At 38.7% G+C, this 25,452-nt stretch overlaps 1 protein-coding gene across 8 annotated transcripts in view; it reads right to left on the reverse strand.

The window, feature by feature from the left end:
• Positions 1–1,227: 1,227 nt before the first annotated feature.
• Positions 1,228–25,452, reverse strand: part of UEVLD (UEV and lactate/malate dehyrogenase domains) — a 46,476-nt gene continuing 22,251 nt past the window's right edge. For 5 of the 8 annotated variants that reach the window (XM_045825658.1, XM_045825665.1, XM_045825662.1 and 2 more), the window contains 8 exons: positions 24,850–24,985; positions 23,810–23,928; positions 20,138–20,240; positions 15,205–15,375; positions 14,041–14,214; positions 7,169–7,232; positions 4,887–5,010; positions 1,228–4,096 (listed from right to left, as the gene is read on the reverse strand). In XM_045825658.1, coding sequence (XP_045681614.1) covers positions 3,929–4,096; positions 4,887–5,010; positions 7,169–7,232; positions 14,041–14,214; positions 15,205–15,375; positions 20,138–20,240; positions 23,810–23,928; positions 24,850–24,985 — 1,059 coding nt within the window. In that variant the 3' untranslated portion in view covers positions 1,228–3,928. The remainder of the gene's footprint in view (positions 4,097–4,886; positions 5,011–7,168; positions 7,233–14,040; positions 14,215–15,204; positions 15,376–20,137; positions 20,241–23,809; positions 23,929–24,849; positions 24,986–25,452) is intronic. The other 3 variants (XM_045825664.1, XM_045825659.1, XM_045825660.1) reach the window with 3 other exon arrangements.

Here is a 25,452-nt window from a genome sequence, read left to right on the forward strand (position 1 = left end):
AGGTCTTGCCAATGAGCTTGAATGATTCATCAAACGGGAGGGCACTGGACTGGGAGTCAGGAAACTGCCACTGACTTAGCCCTTGTGATATTAGCAGGCAGGTGCACGTTTAGCTCTGGCTGTAGTTTTTAACAATTCTAAGATGAGAGGCTAGCATGAGATGATGCCCAGGGTCTCTCTGATTATCAGGGCTTTTGTTTGAAGCTTAAAAGTTCTTAATACTACGTTAACGAGGAAAAAGTGCAGAGCACTGATTTCACAGAAAGCAGACAGTCATTTCTTCTCCAGGAAACCTTCCCCCTGAGTCAGAGCTTCCGCTCTGTACCCAGGCATAAGTGATGACACAGGCTGCATTCTACCTCGCACTATATTTGTGTCCAAGTCTAACTCTTTGAGGGCAGGCTCATCTTCAGATGCTCATTGCCTTGTGCAGCACAAGAGAACTTGATCCTAATTGAATTTCTACCACCAATAAGAGTTCTTCATAGTCATTTATGAAGAACTAGTCATGTTGGTCATTGCACATCACCACCTGTTTTAAGTACAATGTCATTAAAGGTGCTGTAAACCTTGGTTTTGATGATGTACGGTAATTTGGGTGATTTTAGCCTAGTGCTAATGAGGAACAGGCTGTAGTATTAATTCCCTTCTAAACTGGCACTTCAGTGAAGGTCACATAGACAAGAGGGCATAACTGAAACCACATGGAAGCATTATTACAAATTGTTGCACGCACACGCCAACAATAAAAATTATTCCAACAGGTATAATTTTTTTGGATACAGACATGTTAGTAAAGCACACAGCTCCAGTCAAACAAAACTGCATGGCAGTCTATCTTGCCACTGTATCTCTTTTATGTCTTTAAAAGCAATGTGGTTTTCTTTTCTTTCAACTTTTTTTTATTGTTGTTAAGTACAATTGTCTCCAATGTGGTTTTCAAATCGTTCTGAGGGCCACAGCTTACTCAGGAGTACCTTCACTTGGAGCAACCTTGCTTTTATCAATTGAGGGAGTGCAGGTAATATATTGTTTTTAAAGTTTTCTTGCTAAAAAATAATCTTTTTAAAGTTTGAGAACAAAATCCAGTCTCTTCATTTTGCATTAAAGATACTTAAAACAAAAAAACTAAATATCTTGGGAACCACAGAATTATATGAAAGAATCTTCCTCCTCAATCTGAATAAATTTCCTTCCACTCAATAAATTAGGAATCTCCTGGTGATTTTAAAGTCAATGTTTATTTTATTCACTGTTTTTACAATGTAAAACTGGAAAAATAAAATATTTATTTCTGCTACAATATCAAAGAATCACTTTAATTCAAGCTTCACTAAAAATCGTAACAAGGGACATTACATGATCTTGGGAAAAATAAAAAAGTGAAATTTAATAGCAGCATCATGAATGTCAATTATCACCAAATCATAGTGAGGTGGTGGTGGTACTGCTTCTTGACTTTTATATGGAATGTAGACAACATGATTGATAATATTCAACACTTGAGGAGCTATCTGATACCAGGAACTATCTGATACAAGGAACTATTTGATAGAATTACTTCTATATCGTGGGCTTCTGTAGGGCAAGAGCTGTTACTCCTCCTTGAATACTCAGATTCTAACACAGTACTTTAAATAACAGATGTTCAGTAAGTATTTGTTGTACTGACATGTTTCTTTTTATAATTAATGTAGCGAATTCTTGGCAATTCATCTATAATACAATGTCTTGTAGTCAGGTTATTGTTTAAGAGCATATTAATAGAAATTATCTAATTTCTTATTAGATATCTGATATTAAAAAAGGCTAGTTGTGTTTCCAAAAAACAAGAATTGTTCTTTCAGTTTTACTTTCCTACATCATGCAAATGGGCAATGAGGATACATTTTTAGAGTAATACGGAAATAATCTTTCCATTTAGTGAACTTACACAGAAGTAATGCTCATTTCTTCAAGTGTCTAAGGTTTTTATACTAGTTAATTCTGATGGGAATCCTTCCAAGCATATGAAATACTTTCCTACTTTTTTTTTTTAGATTTATTTATTTTTAGAGAGAGAGGAAGGGAGGGAGAGAGGGAGAGAAACATCAATGTGTGGTTGCCTTTCATATGTCCCCTACTGGGGACCTGTCCTACAACCCAGGCATGTGCCCTGACTGGGAATCGAACCTGCAACCCTCTGGTTGGCAGACCATGCTCAATCCACTGAGCTACACCAGCCAGGGCCTTTCATACTTTCTAAAACATAGGACACAATATAATTTCACCTTTCCTGAATGATTTACACTCATCATTACAAGCATCTGTTATTATACTAAATTAACCTTAGTCTGACTGATTCCTCTCTGCCTAGGTTCCTACCTCTCTGACCAGGTATGGATTCACTTATGATATGCTTTCAAAGTGCCTGGACTTCTTCACAGTACTTTCTACATTTTCAATTGCACATTTATTTGTGAGATCTGATTAGTATGTCTTCCATACTACATTATAAGGAACATAGGGCTTGTACTTAGTCCAGGTTTGCTCACCACTATATCTGCAGTATCTAAAAATGCAGTGCCTACTGCACAGTTGGCTGGCAGTCAATACTACCTGAGTGACCAAATAAATACACACCTACCTTGGTGCATACCCCTCTCTGCGACTTGCTGAGGGAAAGTCTGGGAAGTCGGGGAATTAATCTTTCTAAAAACTATGTTGGAAAAAAAGTCAGCTCCTACTCGAGAATGGAAGAGTACAGAACCCCAGCTTTACTCTGATGGTGACTATTTTTGCTCTTAGACCTTTTCCCTCATCTAGTACTTAGAAAAAGTAGAAGTTATGTGGATAAGTGCCCTTTAACCATAAGATCTTGGTCACTAAAGCTCAATTCCCTGCTCTACAAAATGATAATGATAATGGTCCCTACCTCGATGGACTACTGTTGAAGATTCAGTAAAATAATAAAGTGCTCATCACACTGCCTGAAATATAAGAAGTGCTGGTGTTAGCTGTCACTGTTAGTTGCATGCCACCTTAGTGATAATAGGCTATCTTTTGCATGTGAACATACTGCTGTCCACCCAGCATCAAAGTGGATGGACTTCGATCATTTCTTTGGGAGTCACTGAAGGATCTGCTCAGAATAATCAGTCCATCCAGCCTCTCCCCCTTATACTTCAGCTTTAAAGTATACTGCTTGGCTCTTGTTCACCATCAAAATGCACATTTCTCTATGATTCTACTAATATTACAGTGAGTTTATGATATATTAGAGATCTGATATAGCCCAGAAAGAGATTATAGAAAATTTCAAGGAAGACAGTCCCACTGGAAGTTAAACTATACTTTGTCTTCATATATTTAAAAATTTTTCATTTTCCCCTTTATTATTTTAAATTCATGTAAATTCTTTTCCATATTTTGGTAGCTAATTAATCAAAAAGGGAAAACAAAATGCTTTACTACCATTACTGCCGACTGTATTTTAAGGAAGAAACAATACCTTAAACTGTGGATCCTTTGAATGCACACCTAGCACAAATTTCCTAAATCCACAATGGGCCTTCAGCTCATCATGTTTACTGTAACTGTCAAGGAGTAACTGTCTTCTAAAAATGTATTACTTTCAAAATATTCCCAAAGTGCTGAACGTGCCTTTAGTTGAGGATACAGAGTTTTACATGATGTAACTGCAGGTAGTGTTTATCTCTGCTCCAGGTTGAAAGAACGACACAGATATCCCAGGAACAACAAAGAAAACTGGATTTTCCTCCCTCCTTATCTAACTCCCTAAGAATTCAAATTACAAAACTAACCAAGAAACCACCTACCTTGACCAAGCAGTTTGTAAAAATAAGTAATAAGATACAGAAGTTCTCAGCCCTATATGTGTTGGCAAAACTAAATGACCTTTCCTTTCAGGTAACTCTGAACTTGAGGCTCAGAGCTTTAGCTGCTGCTGGAGATCGTGGAGCGAAGATGCGCTGCCTTGGAGCTTCTCAGTCACTCCGTCTTCTTTCCCTGCGCTTCTGATGACTTCACATACCCCACTGGTTCCCAGGATGCAAGGCAAACTTAAAAATACTTCACTATTTATATCGTAATATCCCTGAAATGAATAAAATTAGATTATGATACAGCTGAATCACTGCAAAGAAGTTACTATCATAAATATGGTTACTTTCTTGCTTTTATAGCCCTAGTACCAAGTGATACAGTTGAACTTCTTAAAAAAATTGTTCATTTATTTTCTGAACTCAAGCTATTGTTTCAGAAATTGTTTGTGAGACAGGAGGGACTTGGTCAGAGACTGCCCTCCGTGAGAAGGGAGGTAGCTCCCCGAGTTATGGGGAGCAGGGTGGGGGCTGAGCTGTCAGAGCAGATTCCCACGGAGGGGCACCGACTGGGCCCTGGGTGCAGTCAAATACAGTAATCTGTTTTACACTTTCCTTTCCATGTTTTATTTCTCCTGGTATTCCTAAGTTTTCCAGAACATTTGGTTAAGCATTTGTGCCTGGTCTTAGCTGTGCTTTAGGGACTTCATGCTTGGGAGGAAGTGGTAAGGACACCCTGAACTGGAGAGTGCAGACTGATGACCAGTGCGGTCTGCGGTGACCTGGCTGGCGGAGGTGGTAAATGACAACCGCGAGCTGTTTATGGAATACGCGAATGCTTCTTGGGGATTCCCTAGAATTACATGCAGGGAGGAGAAACACGACAGGAGTCCAGAATTCCCACAGCCAAGTGGGATAGGGCTTAGACTGAACTGTCTCCTCCCCGATGTTACTCTAAAAGCTGGTGATATTGAAGACACTTGGTTATAGTGTAAATAGAACCTTTTCTGGTTTTATACTAGTAATAAAAATGTAAAAATATGAGAGAATGAGAATAGGAATTACCTTTGCTAAGACTGATACAGAATGCACTTTCTTTTTATCATTTATAAGACTGTCAACCAGGTCAGCTACTGATAGTCCAACAGACCAGGACCTTTGACCTTTTCCCCTCAATAATTCCATGGCTCTAGGTTACAAAACAACAAAAAACAAAAGACCTCAGAAAATGAACAAAATACACACTTAGTTTTACCTTCTAGTTAAGGTATTAATTACATATTTTTATAATGCAGAAATAAGAGCTATAGAGTAATTGTTAGGAAAACCTACAGATAAACTAATGATTAAGGTTTCTCTTAAAATGTCAAACAGGCAGTTCACAGAGGGAAATACAAATGGCTTAGTAACATAAAAAGATGCTCACCACCACCACTACTATTTAACTAGATATGAGTTAAAACAATATACACCAGTTTTGCCTATCAAAATTGGCAAATATGTTAAAAATTGGTCACTACTTTTAGAGAAGCTACAAAGAAACAGGCATTCTCATAACTGCTGGTGAGAGTTACCTTTTAGGAGAAAGATTCGGCAACACCTGACCTAGGAATTCCCCTTCCAGGAATCTGTCCTACAGCCATATGCTCAAGTGTGCAAAGATTAAAAAAAAAAAAAAAGTAGGTTTGCCTTGCTTCAGACAGAAAGAATTCTGGAAACAGTTCATCAGAAGTGACTGGTTAGCTCTGCCCGGCTTGGCTCAGCGGGTTGGGAGTCATCCTGTAGAGCCAACAGTCGCCGTTTGGGTTCCCAGTCAGGACACAGGCCTGGGTTGCGGTCAGGTGGCTGGTTGGAGGCGTGCGAAAGGTGACATATCGGTGCTTTTCTCACCCATCGATGCCTTTCTCCCTCTTTCTCCCTCCCTTCCCTTCTCTCTAAAAATAAATACTAAATGAATTCTTTTTTAAAAAGTGACTGGTTAAATAAATAACTACCAAATGCAGTACCATGTAGCTCTTGGGAAGGATAAAGTAGGTTTATATGTACAATATGGAAAAAATGTCCAAGATTTATTACTAAGGAAACAAATCAAGTTACAGGATAATATAAATGGCATAAATCTATTATAAAAATAATTTTAAAAACTATGTTTATAGAAGCATTGAAAAAATATTTGAACATGTGGGCATTTAAACTGTTAAAAGTGATAGCTTCTAGAGAATGGAATTATCCCAGCTTTTCACTATTTTATAGATATCTACAGTAGAGTTTTATAATAGTATACATTCTTTTGTAACTAATAAAAATGATATAAATTTAAAAATCATGTTTGAATTTCTTCCTTTTAAAAGCTGTAAAGAATATATAAAGAATTGGGTTAGAATGGATTATACAACATACTATTCTTCTCAATCAAAGAATATTCTTTCCAGTTGTTATATTCTGAAAACCATAAGCCGAAGGGTTCTTTTGGGAAAGGATTTATTTATTTATTTATTGAGTGAGTGAGTGAGTGAGTGAGTGAGTGAGTGAAGGGATGGGAAGGAGAACGAGAGAGAGAAACACCAATGTACAAGAGAATCATTGATCAGAAACATTGATTGGTTTTGCCTCTCACATCCTCCCAACCAGGGACCTGGCCAGCAACCCAGGCATGTGCCCCACCTGGAAATGAACTGGTGACCTTTGAGTCTGTGGGACAATGTCCAACCTACTGAGCCACACCAGTCAGGGCCATACGCTGAAGGTTTAAAAAGCTAAAAATCTCCACCACTTAGACTGCAGGAAAGCATGTCATTATGTGATGGTGAAATAAAAAATGGCATGAAAATATACAAGAGCCCAACCTGCAGAGCCCTGGAAGGCCTCTGAATAAAGCACGAGATACAAGGATTTGCGCATCACACTTTGTTTTTGCCTGAACTTATAATATGGCTTATCCATTCATGTTAGACTAATTTCTAAATGTATTTATGAGTAGTTAATAAATACATATTCATTTTTAAGTGGCATGCAGAAATTCTCTTCTACATTTCAGAAAAGTTTCAATATCCTCAGATGTTTAGATATAGAAGCAGCAAATCTCTGCCTACAAATCAGGATCCTGTTCGGCCCTTTAAGTGCCAACTGTGTATCTTAAACAGAGTTTGCAAAGCACTCTTGGATCCACTTTCAGATACGAACTCAAAGAACAGAAAACACTGCTCACTTGTACTTTCGGATTTGTCCGTACTAGCTAGTTCTGTCCACAGGAGCCTCGTAAGCACATGCTGTGTGAACAGCTCTTGTGTTAGCAATGAGGGCCATGAGTGTTAGTTGGAGAATCGTACAGTTCCACTCAGTGTTACCTGTCGGACAGCTGCACCTGAGCGTTATGACTCATCACTTCTTCTTGGCCACCCCATTTGGTCACTGGAAGTAAAAGAAAAATTAATTATATTTTGTCATTAACTCTCACAGGATTAAGATGTGATAAATGATTGTGTGAAGTCAAGGGTAACCCCTTCCAGCAATGGCTACATTTTCCACTGATGATACTGGTGTGTTATATTGACTGTGTGCGGTAGGAAAGACTTTGAGCAGGGATCCCCAAAACATATGATCCCCAAAGTCTACTTGCAGCCCACTCATCTGTCCCCTCTCATTAACAATAGTTCTACCAGGGCCATTTGAACGTAGAAAGCTTTCTTTCCTTAGCAGGCTGTGAATAATCAGACCTCAAGTACTGCAAACATGTGACATTTGTTCAGCTGGGAACCACACAGACTAATGTCTTTCACTAGGTGAGGAGTAATTTGGTCACCTACTTTGGGCTAGATTTCCACAGTGGTTAAGACGGGCGAGGTCCTGTTTGCCGAGAGCATCTTTGGTATTACCCATTTCCTCTACTACACTTATAAAAACAATCGAAAATTCAAAGCTGAGCATGTGAACTCAACATTTATATGACATTTTAATATTGAATTGAAAATCAACATTTTTATTTTTTCAAATGAAGTTAAATTTATTTTTTTACAGTTGTATAAAGTCATTTATTTAGTTCTTAGTTTTTTTTTAAATTATTTTATTGTTGTTCAATTACAGTTGTCTGCATTTACCCCCCATCATTCCCCCCAACCTCAGCCAAACCTCCCTCCCTCCCTTGCTGCCACCCTCCCCCTTAGTTTTGTCCATGTGTCCTTTGTAGTAGTTCCTGAAAACCCTTCCCCCCATGTCCCCTCTCCTCTTCCTCCGGCTATTGTGCTAAATTTCAATGTCTCTGGTTATATTTTGTTTGCTTTTTTCTTTTGTTGATTATGTTCCAGTTAAAGGTGAGATCATATGGTATTTGTCCCTCACTGTCTGGCTTATTTCACTTAGTATAATGCTCTCCAGTTCCATCCATGCTGTCGCGAAGGGTAGGAGCTCCTTCTTTCTTTCTGCTGTGTAGAATTCCATTGTGTAAATGTACCACAGTTTTTTGATCCACTCATTTACTGATGGGCACTTAGGTTGCTTCCAGCACATGGCTACTGTAAATTGTGCTGCTATAAACATTGGGGTGCATAGGTTCTTTTGGATTGGTGTTTCAGCGCTCTTAGGATATAATCCCAGCAGTGGAATTGCGGGGTCAAATGGCAGTTCCATTTTTAGTTTTCGGAGGAAATTCCATACTGTTTTCCACAGTGGCTGCATCAGTCTGCACTCCCACCAACAGTGCACTAGGGTTCCCTTTTCTCCACAACCTCTCCAGCACTTGTTTGTTGATTTGTTTACGATGGCCATTCTGATGGGTATAAAGTGGTATCTCATTGTGGTTTTAATTTGCATCTCTCTGACAGTTAGTGATGCTGAGCATGCTTTCCTATGTCTCTGGGCCCTCTGTATGTCCTCCTTATAGAAGTGTCTGTTCAAGTCTTTTGACCATTTTTAATTGGGTTGTTTGTCTTCTTAGAGTGGTGTTGTGTGAGTTCTTTATGTATTTTGGAGATCAAACCTTTGTCCAACGTATCATTGGCAAATATGTTTTCCCATATAGTTGGTTCTCTTTTGATTTTAATGCTGTTTTCTTTAGCCACACAGAAGCTTTCTAATTTGATGAGGTCCCATTTGTTTATTCTTTCCTTTATGTCCCTTGCTTTAGGGGACAGATCAGAAAGTCAACATTTTTAAACCTTTCTAATATTCACCTGTTTCTCATCTCTGTGAAGACATTCTTTGATACAAATCTTCATTTGAGTAAGCAAGACAAAAAACACACTCAGATATATAAGACTGTCTTATGTTTAAAATACGAGTCTCTAAACTGCATTCAAAATTAGGCCATTTAGAGATGTGTCAGTAACAAAGACCAGCATGTGTATCCAGATGCCTCCCTTCCTCCAACTGATTGTAAGCTTCTGGGGGGCAGGGACCATTTGTTCGTTTCGTGTGTCCTCTCACACATATTCTTTACCATGGTAAAGAATTCTCAGGAGAGCCCTTGCCAGTGTGGCTCAGGTGGTTGGAGCATCTTCCTGTACATCAAAAGGTTGGAGGGTTCAATTCTCAGCCAGGGCACATACCTAGGTTGCAGGTTCACTCTCAGTTGGGGTGTGTACAGGAGGCAACCGATCAATGTTTCTGCTTCTCTCTCTCTCCCCACTTCTAAAACATGTTTATGTTTAACATGTGTAAATATATTTATGTTTATATGTTCAATAAACATATTTTAAAAAATGCTCAGGAGATAATACAGAACTGACCTCACACACAATCCGTAATTATATTTTGCAACAAAGAGGAAGACATACTTACATTAATTAAGTTGAAAAACACAGAAAGCAAAATTTTTTTAACAGAACATAACATAATATTTCACATTTTTAAAAAGACTTTATTTACCCATTTCTAGAGAGGGAAAGGAGAGAGAGAGAAACATCAATGTGCGGTTGCTGGGAGCCATGGCCCACAACCCAGGCATGTGCCCCGACCAGGAACCGAACCCACGATGCCTGGTTTGCAGCCCATGCTCAATCCACCGAGCCACACCAGCCAGGGTGCAAAAATTGTTTTTTGAAAAATATAAATAAATGTGGACAGATTGAGGGACTTTAAAAACTGTTTTACTTGGACAGAAGGATTGTACATGACTTATTTTCCAGAAAAATATTGGTACATTATTAGCATATTCACAGTGTATAGGAAATTGCAGGAAAATGTTAAATGAAATACAGCCTTTATATACCTTGGAAAGATGAATAAAGGGGCAAGGTAGGTATAAAAAAAGACAAAGGGCACAACATCTGGAAATAATTGTGAGTATTACTACCATTGTATATTACACACTGATCAAATTCTTAATCTTTCCTCTCTGAGTCATGAGAAAAGAACACTTGGAAAGAGGAAGAAAGTTTCACTACTTTCAAATGTCCAAATGTTCAAATTTGCTTGTGACACTCATTAGAATTTTAAATTAAGTTTAGCTGGACTTAATTATTTCATTTTTTGTTCATTTACTGCCCAGCCCTTCAAACTTCCTAAATGCAAATCCATCCTAGTTTAAAGAGCCCTTTCAAATATTATATCTAATATCGATCCTAATCTTTCTGGTTTTACTTCTCAAGAACAATAACCCTCTGAGCCCCAAATTTTAATAAAAAATGACCATGGAATAGCATTTTTCCATTACATATAACACCCACCCCTTCTATAAGGTTGATGCCCAAAGCAGACGACCGAACACTCTGTGCTGAGGTCCAGCCTTGGATTTGTAAAACTCCACTGGAAAGAGTGATCTGCAGTTCACATGTGATTTCAGTATCACAGCTGAAAACAGAAGCTCCAAAGTACATGTTTTGCTGACTGTCTGATTTGGTGGGGCATAATATGAATGACTTTTGGTCACAAGATGGTGTCAAGATCATTCATTCATTTGAAAATGAAATTAATCTGAATCTGAAATTCATTCATTTCAAGATCATTCATTTCATTCATTTATTGAGACCATTCCAAGGAACTTACAGTCTTGGTGGGGTGAACAGACAGGTAAATATACAGTTATAGTGTGATAATGTTTATAATAGAGGCATGAACTTACTTAACCTGGAGAATTCAGGAAGACTTCCTGGGAGAGGTGGCACTCAAGCCTAGTCTTGAAGGGCAAGCAGGAGTTAGTCAAGTGTGTGAATGTTCAGGGAAAGGAAGCATCAGGTGCAAAGGCAAGGAGGCATGAGAGTGCACGAGCCATTCAGGAAACTGCAAGGTGACCATCTGACTAGCACAGATCGCCTGGCAGAAGGGCAGAAGATGAAGCTGGGGAAGGAAGCAGGAGACAGATCCAAAGGGTCTTGTATGTCATGTAACTGTAGTTGTCATTTGTCTCTGAAATACTTGGAAAGAATAATTTTACTTACACACCTACTATTCTTATGTTTCCAAACCATAATGTTGCTTTACTTCAGAGTATAGTTTTACATGTCCTGTCAGTTTTCACCATCGTCTTGCTGATGACTGTAGTGACAGCTACCACTTACTGAGCATGGACTCAGTGCCAGACCCTGTACTAAGTGCGGTAGGTAAATTGTCTCATTAAGTCACAGCAAGCAAAAGCACAGCTTTGGAGCAGATCAGGGTTCAAAGTCCAGTTTCCCCCTTACTAGATGCCCTTGCAAGCAAATTAGTTTTAATCTTTCTCATCTATTAATTAGGAAAACCACCACCCCCTTCTCAGGGTAAGACATGCAATACACATAATAGCCACTCAATAGAAAATAATAATTGCTATTGTTGTATCACCTAAAAATATAATCAGCTCGTATCTACACATGAAACCAGCAGAGGGAGCCTCTAATCCATTTCTGGCTTCAAGGCCAACCTAAGCATACCTATCCTCAGACATAACTTATCTGTGAAACAAAGCAGAAGACAGGATGAAAAACGATCTGGCAGTGGTATCTAGACAGAAGACAGGGAGATGGGCTGGGCAGGGCATAGTCAGCTTCAGTGGCATCAGTAATGTTCTTAATAATTGAGTGTGGATTCATGAATGTATATTCTATTATTATGTTTTAAAACATACATATACATTATATGTGTCAAATTTTACATATTTTTACATGTGTCGAATATTACATATTATACTTAGTAACCCCAATTCACATGTACCTACAGCCCTCTATTCTAGTTCCCATTCTGTCCCATTCTCAGGACAGAATTACCACATCCTTCCTTGTGCTTTCATCCTTCTTCCCTTGGACCTGTCTCTAAGCTGCCTAAAGACAACACGGGGTTCTTATTCATCGAAATAGCTCTAACAGCAGCCAACACAGTGTTGTAGATTTAGTTATTGTCACATCAGCCTTTATTTTCTCTGTACAATTTGTGAAATTAATGCAACCATATTGTGAAATGTTCTAACTCACTTGAAAATTGTCACTTATTTGGGGGGTTGGTTAAATAAATTTTGGTATATCCAGTGGTTAAAAAGAATGACATATATATACATACATATATGCATATGTATACATATATATGCAGCAATCATTTTTGAGTCATAGCAATAAGTAATAGAGCAAGGTAAAGAATAACTAACGTATGATGTAAATTTCATACATGCACCTGTCTATTCACAAAACATTTCTCTAAGATTACACCAGAAACAGGTAACTGTGATTGCTTTGAGAGAAAGGGAACTGGGTGTCTGGCATAGAAGAGACATTTTTTCACTGTATATCTTTTTGTATTATTTAATTTTTTTACAATGTGAATGTATGACTTTTTCAACTAGAAGAACAGCTTAATAACTTACACTTTTAATAAGGAGAAGGTGCACATACAAAATTCAAACTGGATCAGGATAGACAGCAGTTTCACAAAAGAATAAACATCATGAGACAATAAATGGTTAATCACCATGTAGCTAACAATAACTTTAAGCTCCAAGGAATGAAAAAAATCACTGTGGAGTTGATGTGATCAGGAAAAACTTCAGAGTGTAATTAAGGGGGTCCTGACTGAGAGCTTGAAGGATGAGGTTTAAAAACGCTGAGAGGGAGGGAGAAAGGATTATGGAGGGGGGAAATGCGGTGGGCTAGGGTCCCTGTGGCTGAAGCGAAGCTCTGGGTTGGGGCTAGAAGGCATGGGACCTGGGTTTTAGTCCTTCTTTGGCTGGGAAAGCTACAGGCTCCCCAGGAGCCTCTACTCTTACCATCCTGCACCCACTTCTGGCTCCCTAAAACAAAGTATAATTGATGATCCCTTGGGTCCCTACCAGCTCTTCAATGACATGACTACCTCCATACCTGTAATTAGGAAAGAAAATCAGGGCTATATTTTGGGACTCCTTGAATGCCAAGCAAAGGAATTTAATGGTTTGGTCAGAAGAAGCCAGTGAAATTTTTTGAAAAGAGGAATATTATTTAGGAAGATTGAATTAATATTTGAAAGCATACAGTAAACACTGTGTAAGTTTTGGCTAGTATCATTATTAATTTGATAGACTAGGGGGCAAAGAGAAAACTAACTGGGAGATTTGCAATAATCAGACAAGCCAAAGATTGACATGGACCAGAACTCGAATAGAGTAGCAAGTAAAATTCAGATCTCAGGTTTGTTTAAACCCCTAAACATCCATTACTCGAATGCATCTGCTCCAAGTTCTTGTTCACTACCCTTATCAAGGGTCCTACTGATTAGTGGTTAATCTCAGGGGGCATTTTGAATCTGAAAAGTATTTCTGCTTGAATTACATTATCAGGTTTTGTAAAGATTTATTCTATAGCCTGACTCCGGCAGTGAACTTTCTAGGTAACCAGCACAGATTTACACAGATTTAAAATACTTTTGTATTTCATTAAAATAATTTTCATAAAAACTACACAAATACTACATATCCATAATGATAAAATTAGGAAACACAGAAAAATATAAATTTTTTAAATTACCTCTAACCCAGTCATAAACAGCTGTTAACATTTGACATCAAAGCATACAGAAAGCTTTAAATTTTAAGAAAGTTTTGAGGAAATACAAAACCTGACTAAGGAGTCTTGCCTAATTGTAAATGTACGGAAGAGTAAATATAGTTAGAATAACAAGTTTGAGGTCTCTATAAACAACACAGGGCATGTAATAAAGAAGGTACTCAAATGTGGAACAAAACCCAACTAAACTCCATGATTCTTGAGTCCCCAGATGTGTCTGAATATTATGGCTGTTAGTGACAGGCTATCAATAGAACTAACAAAAACGTATTTCTTACCTTTGTCTTCTCCCTGCTCACCAATAACCCATACTGGTTTTCCTGAAGTTTGTGCCTTCAAAACATTTGTAATAATATACTGTAATCTCTGTGAATCCAGATTGCATCCAGTTCCAATCACTCGAGTTGCAGGAAATGCACTCAGCTTCCATGTCACATAGGTCATGACCTCCACTAAATATTGCACACAAGAGGAACATGTAAAGATTTTTAAAAATATACTTCCAGCTTAGTTCATAAACAAATATTTATTATTTTACTAAGTATATTAGAACTTGTATGCACTCTTCTTGGGTCCTAAATGCACTATAAGGCATAATGTACTTTTAATGTATATTAAAAACATGAATGAGGTTCCAGCATGATTTAACATAACTCTGCTGTTAAATAGAAATTGTTAAGAGTGGAAAATAATTTCCTAGAATCATTAAGCAAGAAGGATAAAATCCGGGTACAGAAAACCAGAAGATAATTTTTTTTCACTGGTCAAGTTCTCTTTTACATCTATCTTAGGCTAAGTTTCTATCTTTAAATTAAAATATTGACTCACATACCACCACTATGCAGTATAGGGACAAAAACACAACTGCTTTCTTCTTACATGCCAAAGGATGTAAGGAATTAAAGAGATCAGTGTCCCTCAACCAATTACTATAGGAAAACAAGTGAATGCATACCATACTCTTATATTGGGAACATTAAAAAAATGTGATCACCAATTTGAGTCCAGTACCACACCTAACTCTTTGAAAATATTTATTTTTTAGATAAAACACTTTAAACAATTTAAAATACAAAATGTTAAAAATTGGCATGCTCACTAACATTTTATGATGCTTCAGAATTAACAAAATATCTTTCACTTAAGTCACTGCATTCTTCTCTTGGGAGTTTATTTTCTCACTGAAGAAAGCATGGCTAACAACCTGGAACATAGTAATAGTAGTACTACATTAAAAATTGTGATTTGTAACCTTTTAGTTAATGCCAGCCATAAGAAGTCACTGGACGACAGGATATGGAAATACTATACTGTTCCTTGTAAGAGCAATTTAACTGAATACCCTAGTCGTCCCTTTATAATCTAGTTTTATGACTTTTATCAGTAATGGCAATTCTACTGATGCACTGGACCATCAAATTCATTTAAAATGAAACTTTTACCTGGCTGAGATGCAACAAGCAGGACACTGTTTGGACTATAATGCCCCAGAGCTGGGACAAGGGCTCTGAACATATCCACATTTCTCTGCACCACATCAAGGTAGGACTGAGAATTTCCCAAAGAGTTAACTGTGAAGATGACCACCTTGGAATGAGCAGAGGCAGAGGGATCTAAATGAATAAAAAGAAACAACCTGAGGTCAAGATAGAGGGTTTTTGTTTGCTTGCTTGTTTTTATAGAGGGAGGGGGAAGGGAGAGAGATTGAGAGGGAGAAAAACACTGTATGAGAGACAATGTTGGGAACCGCCCTGCCTGGTATTAGAAGCTGTAACCCCCACCAAGGCTAAGGCTGAGGGAGCGACCTTGGACCGTAAGCCAGCAAGGAGACAAAAGCTTATCTCCCTGGCAGGAGCACCACTTCTGCTCCTTTTACTTCACCCTGCCTGGCCCCCAATGCTTGGTCAGTTAGCCGATGACGGGTAAGATTCCCCAAGGGGGGGAACAACCTAAGACAGGCACGATCACGTGGGAGGCCCCAAAGGAAGGACTTTGGGGGCTACAGCAAAAGGGGGTAATTGACCCTTGCCCCTCGGCTTTGACATAGCCTGAGTCCTCATTGTCTGCAAGAAAATCTCCTAATCTCTTGGCTGCCCTACGTCCCTTGTTCCACCTAAGCCTGAAACAATGACAGAGGGTGGTGCAGCCCTGTGCTGGAAAGGGCGGGTTCCCAGGTGATCAGGCCTAAGAAAGAGTATGTAAAATCCTATGAAACCTGCTTTGTTTAGAATGCTCTCAATTAACTGATAAGGGTCCAAGGAAGAAGTAAGTTTGTTCCTCAAAGTTTTACAGTTCTTTAGCTATCTGACCCTGACTCAAAATAGGCCCTCAGAGTTCCTTGTTATTTGATCCTTACTTCCCAGCAATGAGTAATGAGCTTTACCTGAATTCCTGTGTAAAAGCCATTAAGGAAAAGGCTCTTGGTCCTTCTCCTGTGAGAGATCGGCCACCTTTTCTCCCCAAGCAGATTATGTCTTGGTAGGCTTATTCTCATCCATGGCAGACAGGGAGGCTCTCTGGACAAAGCTCCCCCACAAGACATCAATTGGTTGCCACTCACATGCCCCCAACCAGGGACCTGGCCTGCGAATCAGGTGTGTGCCCTGACAGGGAATCGAACCAGTGACCTTTCGGTTCACAAGCTGGAGTTCAATCCACTGAGCTGTATCAACCAGGGCTCAAGATATAGGTTTTATTCAAGTTCAAGTTCATAAGAAGGTTTTTCTTTTCTTCAAGTAGAGAGCTGTTAGGCATACTTGACCCCAGTCAATCTTATCTCCATAGGAAGGATACCTAGTGCTGACGTTTGCCATCAGAAGGAGAATTAAGAGCAAGAGTGTATCCCAAGGTGGGAAAGAGAGCAATAAAGATAAACCAAATAAATTACAGGATCCAGAACCCACAAAAGGAATTTGTTTTGATGCAATTCACAATTTTATTAGGGAAAATAAATAATATACTAAGGCAAAATGAACTTACAATCAATTATATCACTCATTTCTAAACTCTGAGCTTAGGAGTCCTAGAGTTCTTAAACGTGACTCAGAGGCCAGCTGGGAGGCCTGCGAGTGAGAAGGAGGCTGGTAGGCACAGCTCCAGGCCACTTACTTTAACTTCAAGCAGAGTAGTTCTGCTCATATCTGTTTTATTTATTGAGGATTCTACTCCAAAGAGGAAAAAAGGGGTTTGAATAATCTTTAAATCAAGATAAAAGGTCTTGGCTTACACTTTTTACTGACTTTCCTTTACTAAAGCCCACTATCCTTGGTTTTGGGTTCTTCTTTCAATGGGACGTAATGCATAAGCAACTGTTAGGACTTTGGAAAAGCTGTTTCCTGGGGCTTCCTGCCGCGATCCTCAAACGTACATGTGCTATTTTACACCATTACTCTCTGTCTTACAGTAAGTGCATGTCAAATCAGTAGCCAGACATTGTCAACATCAGAAACAACAGAACTATAAGAAAGCAAGTAGAAGGCATCAGTTCAACCTTTGTAAATGAATATTAGCATCCCAGGGAGACAACGAGTAGATAACAGGGTTTACAGTCTTAATTAAGCCTCAAGGGCCATCTTCCTAAACAAGTTTCAAAAGGAAACACATGTGCACTGTGTCCCCTGGGAAATGCACCACCCAATTTCAGTTCTTAACCTCACATAATTGTGGGCATGGTAGCTCTGAAAACTGACTCATGGATTTTAATTACGGTTCTTCATGAGCCCTCTTAAGCAATTCCTGTGTTCTAGAGTTCGGAATAGGATCTGGTGATGAGTCAAAATCTCAAGAATTGGAAGACAGCAGAAAAGACTTCCATACCACTTTCATGTGCCAGGTAATGTTCCAAGAGCCTTCCATACATTGACTCATTCAATCTAAGCCACAACACACTATAGGGTCAACATCATCCGCATCTGACAGATAACGAGTCTGAGGCACAGAGAATTACGTAACTTGTACAAAGTCGTAGACCTAGTAAGTAGCAGAGCCAGAATTTCAAGCCCAGGCAGCCTGGCTTCAGAGTGTGCTTAACCCTCATAAAGTAGAGGAAATTGACACCTGGAAAAATTAGGTGGCTTGTCCATATTATTAAATACCAGTGAATGGTTCAACTTCTGACCCTATAATTTGGCCCAATCTACCTTGCCAGGATCATTTCTTTTCTTTTCCCCTTCTAGCTTCTTCTGCTTCGAATGATGAAAATGCCTTTATCCTCAGGTTTGATTTATGAGTAAACAGAGTAGAAGCTTTCTAATATTTCAAAGTGCAAGAAAGGCATCCTACTCCATACTATTTCCTCTCAAGCTCCCAATTTCTTTCTTTATTTTTTTAGCCTCACCTGAGGACATGCTTAGTGATTTTAGAGAGAGGAAGGTATAAACATCAATCTGTTGCTGCGCACGCCCCAGCCGGTGACCAAACCTGCAACTGAGGAATATGCCCTGACCAAGAATCGAACCCTCAACCTTTTTCAGTTTGTGGGACGACACTCCAACCACCTGAGCCAGTGTCCATAACCAATATATTATGAAAAAGCAAGCAACCAGAGAAAATAAATCTATACTAAGATGAGATACACAGAAAGAAACAATTTCCTCATGTGCTAAACGGCCTCACGACTTCTAGGGCTCATGCACCAAACAGTCCCCTAAAGTGATTTGAAAAAGACAAGAATATATCCTTCTGACCAACCTGAATATCATTTACTTATCTGACTCTGGTTAACATAAATAGTTGTAGACTCTGTAAGACTCTGGGTAAGTCACTTAACTTTTTTTTAATCTTAGTTTCTAAACATGTAAATTGAGGGATTTGGACTAGGTGACCTTTTTTTTTTTAAGGATTTTTAGAGAGAAAAGGGAGACAGACACAGAGAGAAACATAGGTTTGTTGTTCCACTTATTTACCCATTCATTGGTTCATCCCTGTATGTACCCTGACCTGGGATCAAACCCGCACCCTTGGCATGTCAGGACCACACTCTAACCCACTGAGCTGGCCTGGACTAGGTGATCTTTAAGGTACTTTCAGCATTAAGATTCTAGTACTCCAGGCAGAGCACAGGTGATTTTTAGGACAGAAACTATTACCAGACGGGGCCTATGCCCAGAGTGGGTCTGCCTCAGGCTGGCCTGTAGTATATGGGTTCTTGACTTCATGCAGGAAAGATTTCACAACACAAGTCCAGGTGGTTTTGACCGCACATTTATTACAGCCGGGGACAGTGACACAATGGAAAGTCTCAGGGCAGAAGCAACAGGAGACAGCTTACACAGTGCTCTGCTTTGGCTCCCTAGAAACATTACAGGAAAGGAGTGAGCCTAGGCGCGGCTGCTGTTAGCTCAGGGGTAAGTCAGAGAAAAAGGGGGCCTTGGAGACAGGACCAGGGCATGAGCCTGGGATGAGCTCCAGCTGCCCACTGCCCCCCTGGTTGCAAGTCTCGTGGAGACCCTTGGAGTTTAGGAGGAAGTAAAACTTGCATACCTAAGAAGGGGTATGAGCATGCTCTATAGCAAGTCCATACTTACATCTTTTGTCTTGAGACTTTTCTCTTTTCTGCAGGTGAGAATGTTAGCGGAGAGTTTCAGCAGAATATTCATCAGCTTTCCAGGTTTGTTTTTAACATGCTGATGCATCAAAATGAGCATATAGGACAGTTTGAGATTATTCTTTGGTTTGCTTCACTGTTACTTTTATCTTGGGTCTGTCTGGCTCTACTCGGGGTTTTGTTATTTGTTCCCCTGACTTTATCCATCCCTGGGTTTGGCTGGCACAAATGGCACGACTGGGTCTCTGTTCTCTATTTCCCAAACCAGAGTCATCTAAGCTGTGTACTGTCTGGGTAGGGAGGAGAGGTAGATGCCACTTTGCTCTCAAGTGTCCTTGGTTAGGCCCAGGGAAGATAAGGTCTTGTGATTCACCAGCTGGCTGTAAGTTGCTCAACCTGTTTGGCCTTGTTTATTTTCTTTTCTCAGTTTCCGTATTCCATTTGCCCAGAAATTTTCCAAGCTTTTACAAGGAAAAACAACTCTCTAAGATACAATAATGGTCAATACATGTCATTATAGATTTGTCCTCATCCATAGAAGGTAGAACATCAAGAGTGAATCCTAAGTAAACTACGGACTTTGAATGATAATGATGTTTCCAGGTAGGTTCACCATTTGTACCACTTAGGTAGGGGATTCCCTACCATTGTTACAATGGGGAAGGCTATGCATGTGTGGGAGCAGGAGGTACATATGGGAAATTTCTGTACCTTCTCCTCGATATGGCTCTGAATATAAAACTGCTCTAAAAAAATAAAGTCTATTAAAATTCTAGGACTTAAATACAAGAGTAAATAAGGCACACAAGTTTTAAGCAGAAAAACCAGACCTTTGCTGATCTCCACATTAGGCAGGTTGAAGATATTAAGGTCCATCATCCCTCCCTTCGTCCCTTCTGAGAGGTCTAAGAGGACGAGTCTGTCTGCAAGGCCCTGCACAGTAAGAAACAGAAGAGCATTACACTGGCCATGTCCAGTTACTCGATTTAAATTCATGCAGAAGTGAGGGCTACGGGAGAATACACAGGGCTCATGTGCTGTGTTATGAAGCAAAAGTAATGCAATAACAATAAAAGGGACATGCAAGCAAGAAATTACTGCGAACTTGAATAACGTGGTCCCTCAGGTGTCACTGAAAACTCGGATCTAGCAGGGCTTACATCAGAAGTCACAGATCGCAGGTTTCCTTTGATGGGACAAGTAATAAAGATGATTTGGCTCATTCAATATGTTTGTTATTGTTATTGAGTTTATGTTTTCATTTTGATGTTAAAATTTACATTCTGAAAGAATTTAGAGTGGTCTTTTTAGTCTCTTTTGGCATCTAATTCCTAGCATGAAAGTGAACACAACTTACCAACATTCTCTTAAAGAAACAAAGGATAACCCTGGCTGCTATGGCTCAGTTGGTTGGAGCATCGTCCCACACAACAAAAGGCTGGGGGTTCGATTCCCAGTCAGGACACATACCTAGGTTGTGGGTTCGATCCCCAGTTGGGGTATGTATGGAGGCAACCAGTTGATGTTTCTCTCTCACTCTCTTTCTCCCTTCCTCTCTCTCTAAAAAAAATCAGTAAGCATATAAAAAAGAAAAAGGGATAATAGCCAGAAATCTAAAATAAAATCCAGTTATCATGCAGCACTCTGCCCAGAGAGCTCATGGAAACGATCTCCACCTGCTGATAGATGGCTCTTTGGGTGCCAGGATGGGCTGGCTGTAAATGACAACATGGGATACCCTAAAAGTCAGATTACCTTTGTGGAAGGTTATGGAAGGTCTTCCAAAGTACTAAGGGATCTAAGGCTCTCTCCTGTCTTAGAGTCCAGGAGCAAGAACACCAAGGGATCTACCAGACTATTGGGAAGAAAGTGCAGAAGTTAGGAAAATAACCCAACAAGACTACTTATTAGCTCTGTAATGCTGGGCAAGTCACTGAACTTGACCTTACTTCATGGGTTGTGAGGATTAATTATGTGACACAGGCTTGGCAGAGAGCAGTCCTCTAAATCGTACCTATTAATTGTATTATTGTTAGTCACTTGTAAGAAAAATGCAAAGAAAACTGAATTACCATTTGTCATTTATCAGACATTCAAAGATCCAAAAGTTTAACAACAATAAAAAACAGGTATTTTCACATACTATGGGTATGAGAATAAACTGACATAGAGATAATTTGAAAATTTCTATCAAAATTTTAAAACACAGTAACTCCTTTAATCTATCAATTTCATTTATGCAAATTATCCTACAAATCTATTAGTACATGTAGGATGCTGATACAAGATGTATAGGTATACAGATATTCAGAAGAATAGAGGGAGCATTTGAAATCTTGAGCCTAGCATATGTCATTGGCTTGGATCAAATAAACTCAGAAAAACAAAACAAAACAAAGACCAAACAACCTAAACACCCACTGCTAACAACAGTAATAATGAAGCAGTATAATATAGCGGTTTGAAGCAGAGCTTCTCAAGCTAAAGGGTCATATTGAGTAGGTCAGTGAAGCACATGGATCACCAGGGATTTCTTAAACGCAGATTTGCTACTGTAACTCTGGACTGGGGCCGGAGATTATGCACTTCTAGAAAGACCTCAGGTTATGTCAATGCTGCTGGTCTGAAAGCCACACATCGAGTAGGAAGGATCTAGAATATAGGTTCTAGAAATAGATTGCCTATCTTCAAATGCTGGCTCCATTTATTAACAGTGTGACTTTGGGCAGTTGGGTAACCTTCCTATACCCTGGTTACTTCATTTGTAAAAGGTCAGTAATGATGGTATCTGAGCAGCAGGGTTGCTGTAAAAATGAGTCAGTGTTTGGATGAGTGCCCGGCACCTGGTTAAGCATTCAGTAAAGGTCAGTTACTGCTGTACCGCCACTAGTACATACTGTTATTGCTATTATGGCTACTATTGTACTATCTGAGTATTGTTGCACTACTTGAATATTGTACCTTGTCTTAAAATAGTAATGTTTAAAAGGAAAAATGGGAAAAAATTGCCATCTAGACAGCTCACAAGGTAATACTAACAGTGAGACTCTTCTGACAGCTAAAGAAACATAACTTTAAAGAGCTTTCTGTACTTAACAAAAACAAAGAAAATTGATGAAACTCAGTATTGAGTTAGAGATGTCAAAATTCTGGCTGATGTGCACATTTTTATTAGTAGCATAAATTAGTTCTTCCTTTCTAAAGAGCAGCCCTGCAATATGTAATAAGTGCCATAAAAACCATCCATGCCCTCTGATTTACTAGTATTACTTCTGAGATTATGTACACCCAAAAAAAAATTCAGATGAGAAAATAAGCAGCTTGTAAAGCAGTGTTTACAGAAGCATTCTATTGAGTAACAAGAGAATTGAAAACAATTCCAATTCTAATTAAGAGGGAATAGTCTATTCAGGTGGAGGGTGGAGGACATGAAATTATAAATATGCCAAAAGTTAGCATATACTTGTATTGTTCTCAACAGCCAGATTTAAAACTTTCTGGCTCCCTGAATACAATTTAATTATTTGCTAAAGTAGAACCTAGCTCCAAGACATATGTGAGTCTTAAATGGAAGAAATCAGAAAGCAAGAAAAGGGGAAATTTTAGTTGGTAAACAATCAAAGTGTAATAGACTAGAAAATCAAATGATAGGCACCAAATAAATATATAAAGGGACAACTATTCTATTCTGGACTATATTCCTCAAATGACATAGACACACTGTTACCAAGATACTGGGCCCTACAGGGGCATTTGAATCACTCTGGAAGGGGGATTTAAGTGCCTTTCTGAAAATAATTTATATAGAAAATATCTAGTAAAAAGGACTTATGAAAAATAAATCTCAAACTATCAATTCAGGAATTACAATCTTAAAGAAAGTAATTATATGAAAAAAGATCACCTTAAAAATTCTATTTAAGAGTTTTAGAAAGAGCTAAAATTAAGTTATTAAATAAGAGTTTAATTAAAGCAGCATGACTCAGCCCTGACTGGTACGGCTCAGTAGGATGGGCATCATGCTGCAAACCTCAAGTTCTCAGGTTCAATTCCCAGTCAGGGCACATGCCTGGGTTGTGGGCCAGGTCCCCACTCAGAAGAGTGCAAGAGGCAACCCATCAATGTTTCTCTGGCACACAGATGTTTCTCTCCCCCTACCTGTCCATCCCTTCCCCTTGCTCTAAAAGTAAATAAGTAAATAAAATATTTTAAAAAATAAGCAGCATGACTCAGAAAATATGACTAAGTCAGATGAATGCCAAGTTGAGGTTTCCCTTGAATTAGTGTGATAAGCCCATTATTCAAATCACTTTTTCAAAGCCTATTCCATGACTAACTGAATGAGAGCGTTTGGCTTTTGTCAACTAAGTAAATATATTTTAAGGCAAAAAGAGATTTTCCCGAATGACAAAATTAAACCATCATTTCTTGTATACTAACCATAAACTAACCCAAAGTGCAGCAATACGATAAATGTATTTATAGCCACCATGCTTACATACCTTTGCTGAGATTGCTAATGTGCAGGCAACTCCTAGTTCTCCACCTCCAACCACGGTAATTTTCTTTACTGTTTTGTTCTCATAATTTGCCCAGTTCTTTGAATTTATGTCTGAGACACCTAGAAAGAAAAAGGTGAATGAGCATGACCATTTAAAAATAGTATAAAAGATCTTTTTATCATCTTTTTAAAAAAATACACCAAGCTTCAATAACTTGGACAGAACACGTGGTCCTAACCCATAACAGGCACTCAAAATACTTGCCAAACAAATGAAATGCCAGAACGATAGGAATCTGATATTAAATATTCTGCTAAATGAAGGCTACCCTTTTAAAAGGAAAATATCCTTCCAAACATTTAGACACATTACATAAGTCTGAAAAAAACCCCCAGAATTTTCATAATTCTAAAAAACATTCTGATTCTTACTGTTCTGGTCTAAAATGTAAAAAATATTTAACACCTTACAAAATTTTACAAGCATGGGTATTTTGCTTTATACTCAATGGAAACACTGAGAATCATGGGATTTTCTGGTTCCATATATTGAAATGAGGCAATAAACCAGAAAAACATACAATGAAAATGGTTTAGGATCATTAATACGGGATTAGCAAAAGCAGGTTTACAGCTGTGAGGACACGAAACAGTTCATTCTTGTATTATTATTTATTATAGTATAATTTGTCTTCTTCTTATTATTATTATTTTGTATCCTTACTTATGATTTATCTTTTAGGTAATAATGGCTGATAATTTAACTTACTTTTGCCCACCCCTGTATATATCAAGTGATTCTGAACAAAACACAAAATTGTTTCATCTGTCAGTATAGGAGTAATCTTCTACATTTTAAGAAACCATATTCACTGTAACTGTATGCTAAAACTTACCCTATGATAGAAGGACAGGGATTTTTGATTCAACACAGAGATGTGTGTGTGTACGTATTTATTTATAAGAATAAAGTAGCAGAGAATAGAGGCTGTTAGTGAGACACTGTAACCTCATAACCCTCTGATTAACAAAAACACAAACCTTCAGTGATCTTTGCAATATAGGCTAGCAAGTCCCCCTGCCGTGCCTCGTCAGATGGGGAGAGAGAATAGAGGGGAAGTTCCTCTTGAAACTTGGTGATCATTTCTTTAATTAATCCTACAATGACAGATTTAGGCTGCAGAATACACACAAAGAGAAGAGTTATGCAAAAATTTTGCTCACGAATACTACCCTGTTAACCTACACCTTGTTTTAGTTAGCCAAGACAAAGTACTTTGTTACACTCTCATTTTTTGAAAAGTACCACGGAAATTAGTTGATACCTTCAACTGTTTTAATACTTTCATTTAGAAAGTTACTTAAATCTTTTAACTGAAGAATGAAGAAAGGTATGTTACACCCACGTCTCCGAAATGTGGGGAAACAATGTGAACGTGCTTACTCGCAGAGTACCTGGGCAACCGTCCTCAGACCTGAAATTAGCCCTGAGCAGTATTATCTCAGCTGGTCCTGTTGCTTTCCATTTAACTGGTTAAGCAACCTTACTGAAATTCATTTAACCTAGCTTAGCTCCAGTGCTATCAGCAATATATGTGAAAACAAATCCCAAGGGGCTGTTACGAGAAGCAAATGAGCCAGTGC

The sequence above is a fragment of the Phyllostomus hastatus genome, unplaced genomic scaffold, assembly GCF_019186645.2.
Source record: "Phyllostomus hastatus isolate PE091 unplaced genomic scaffold, TTU_PhHast_1.1 phas_scaffold_585, whole genome shotgun sequence".
Lineage (NCBI taxonomy): Eukaryota > Metazoa > Chordata > Mammalia > Chiroptera > Phyllostomidae > Phyllostomus > Phyllostomus hastatus.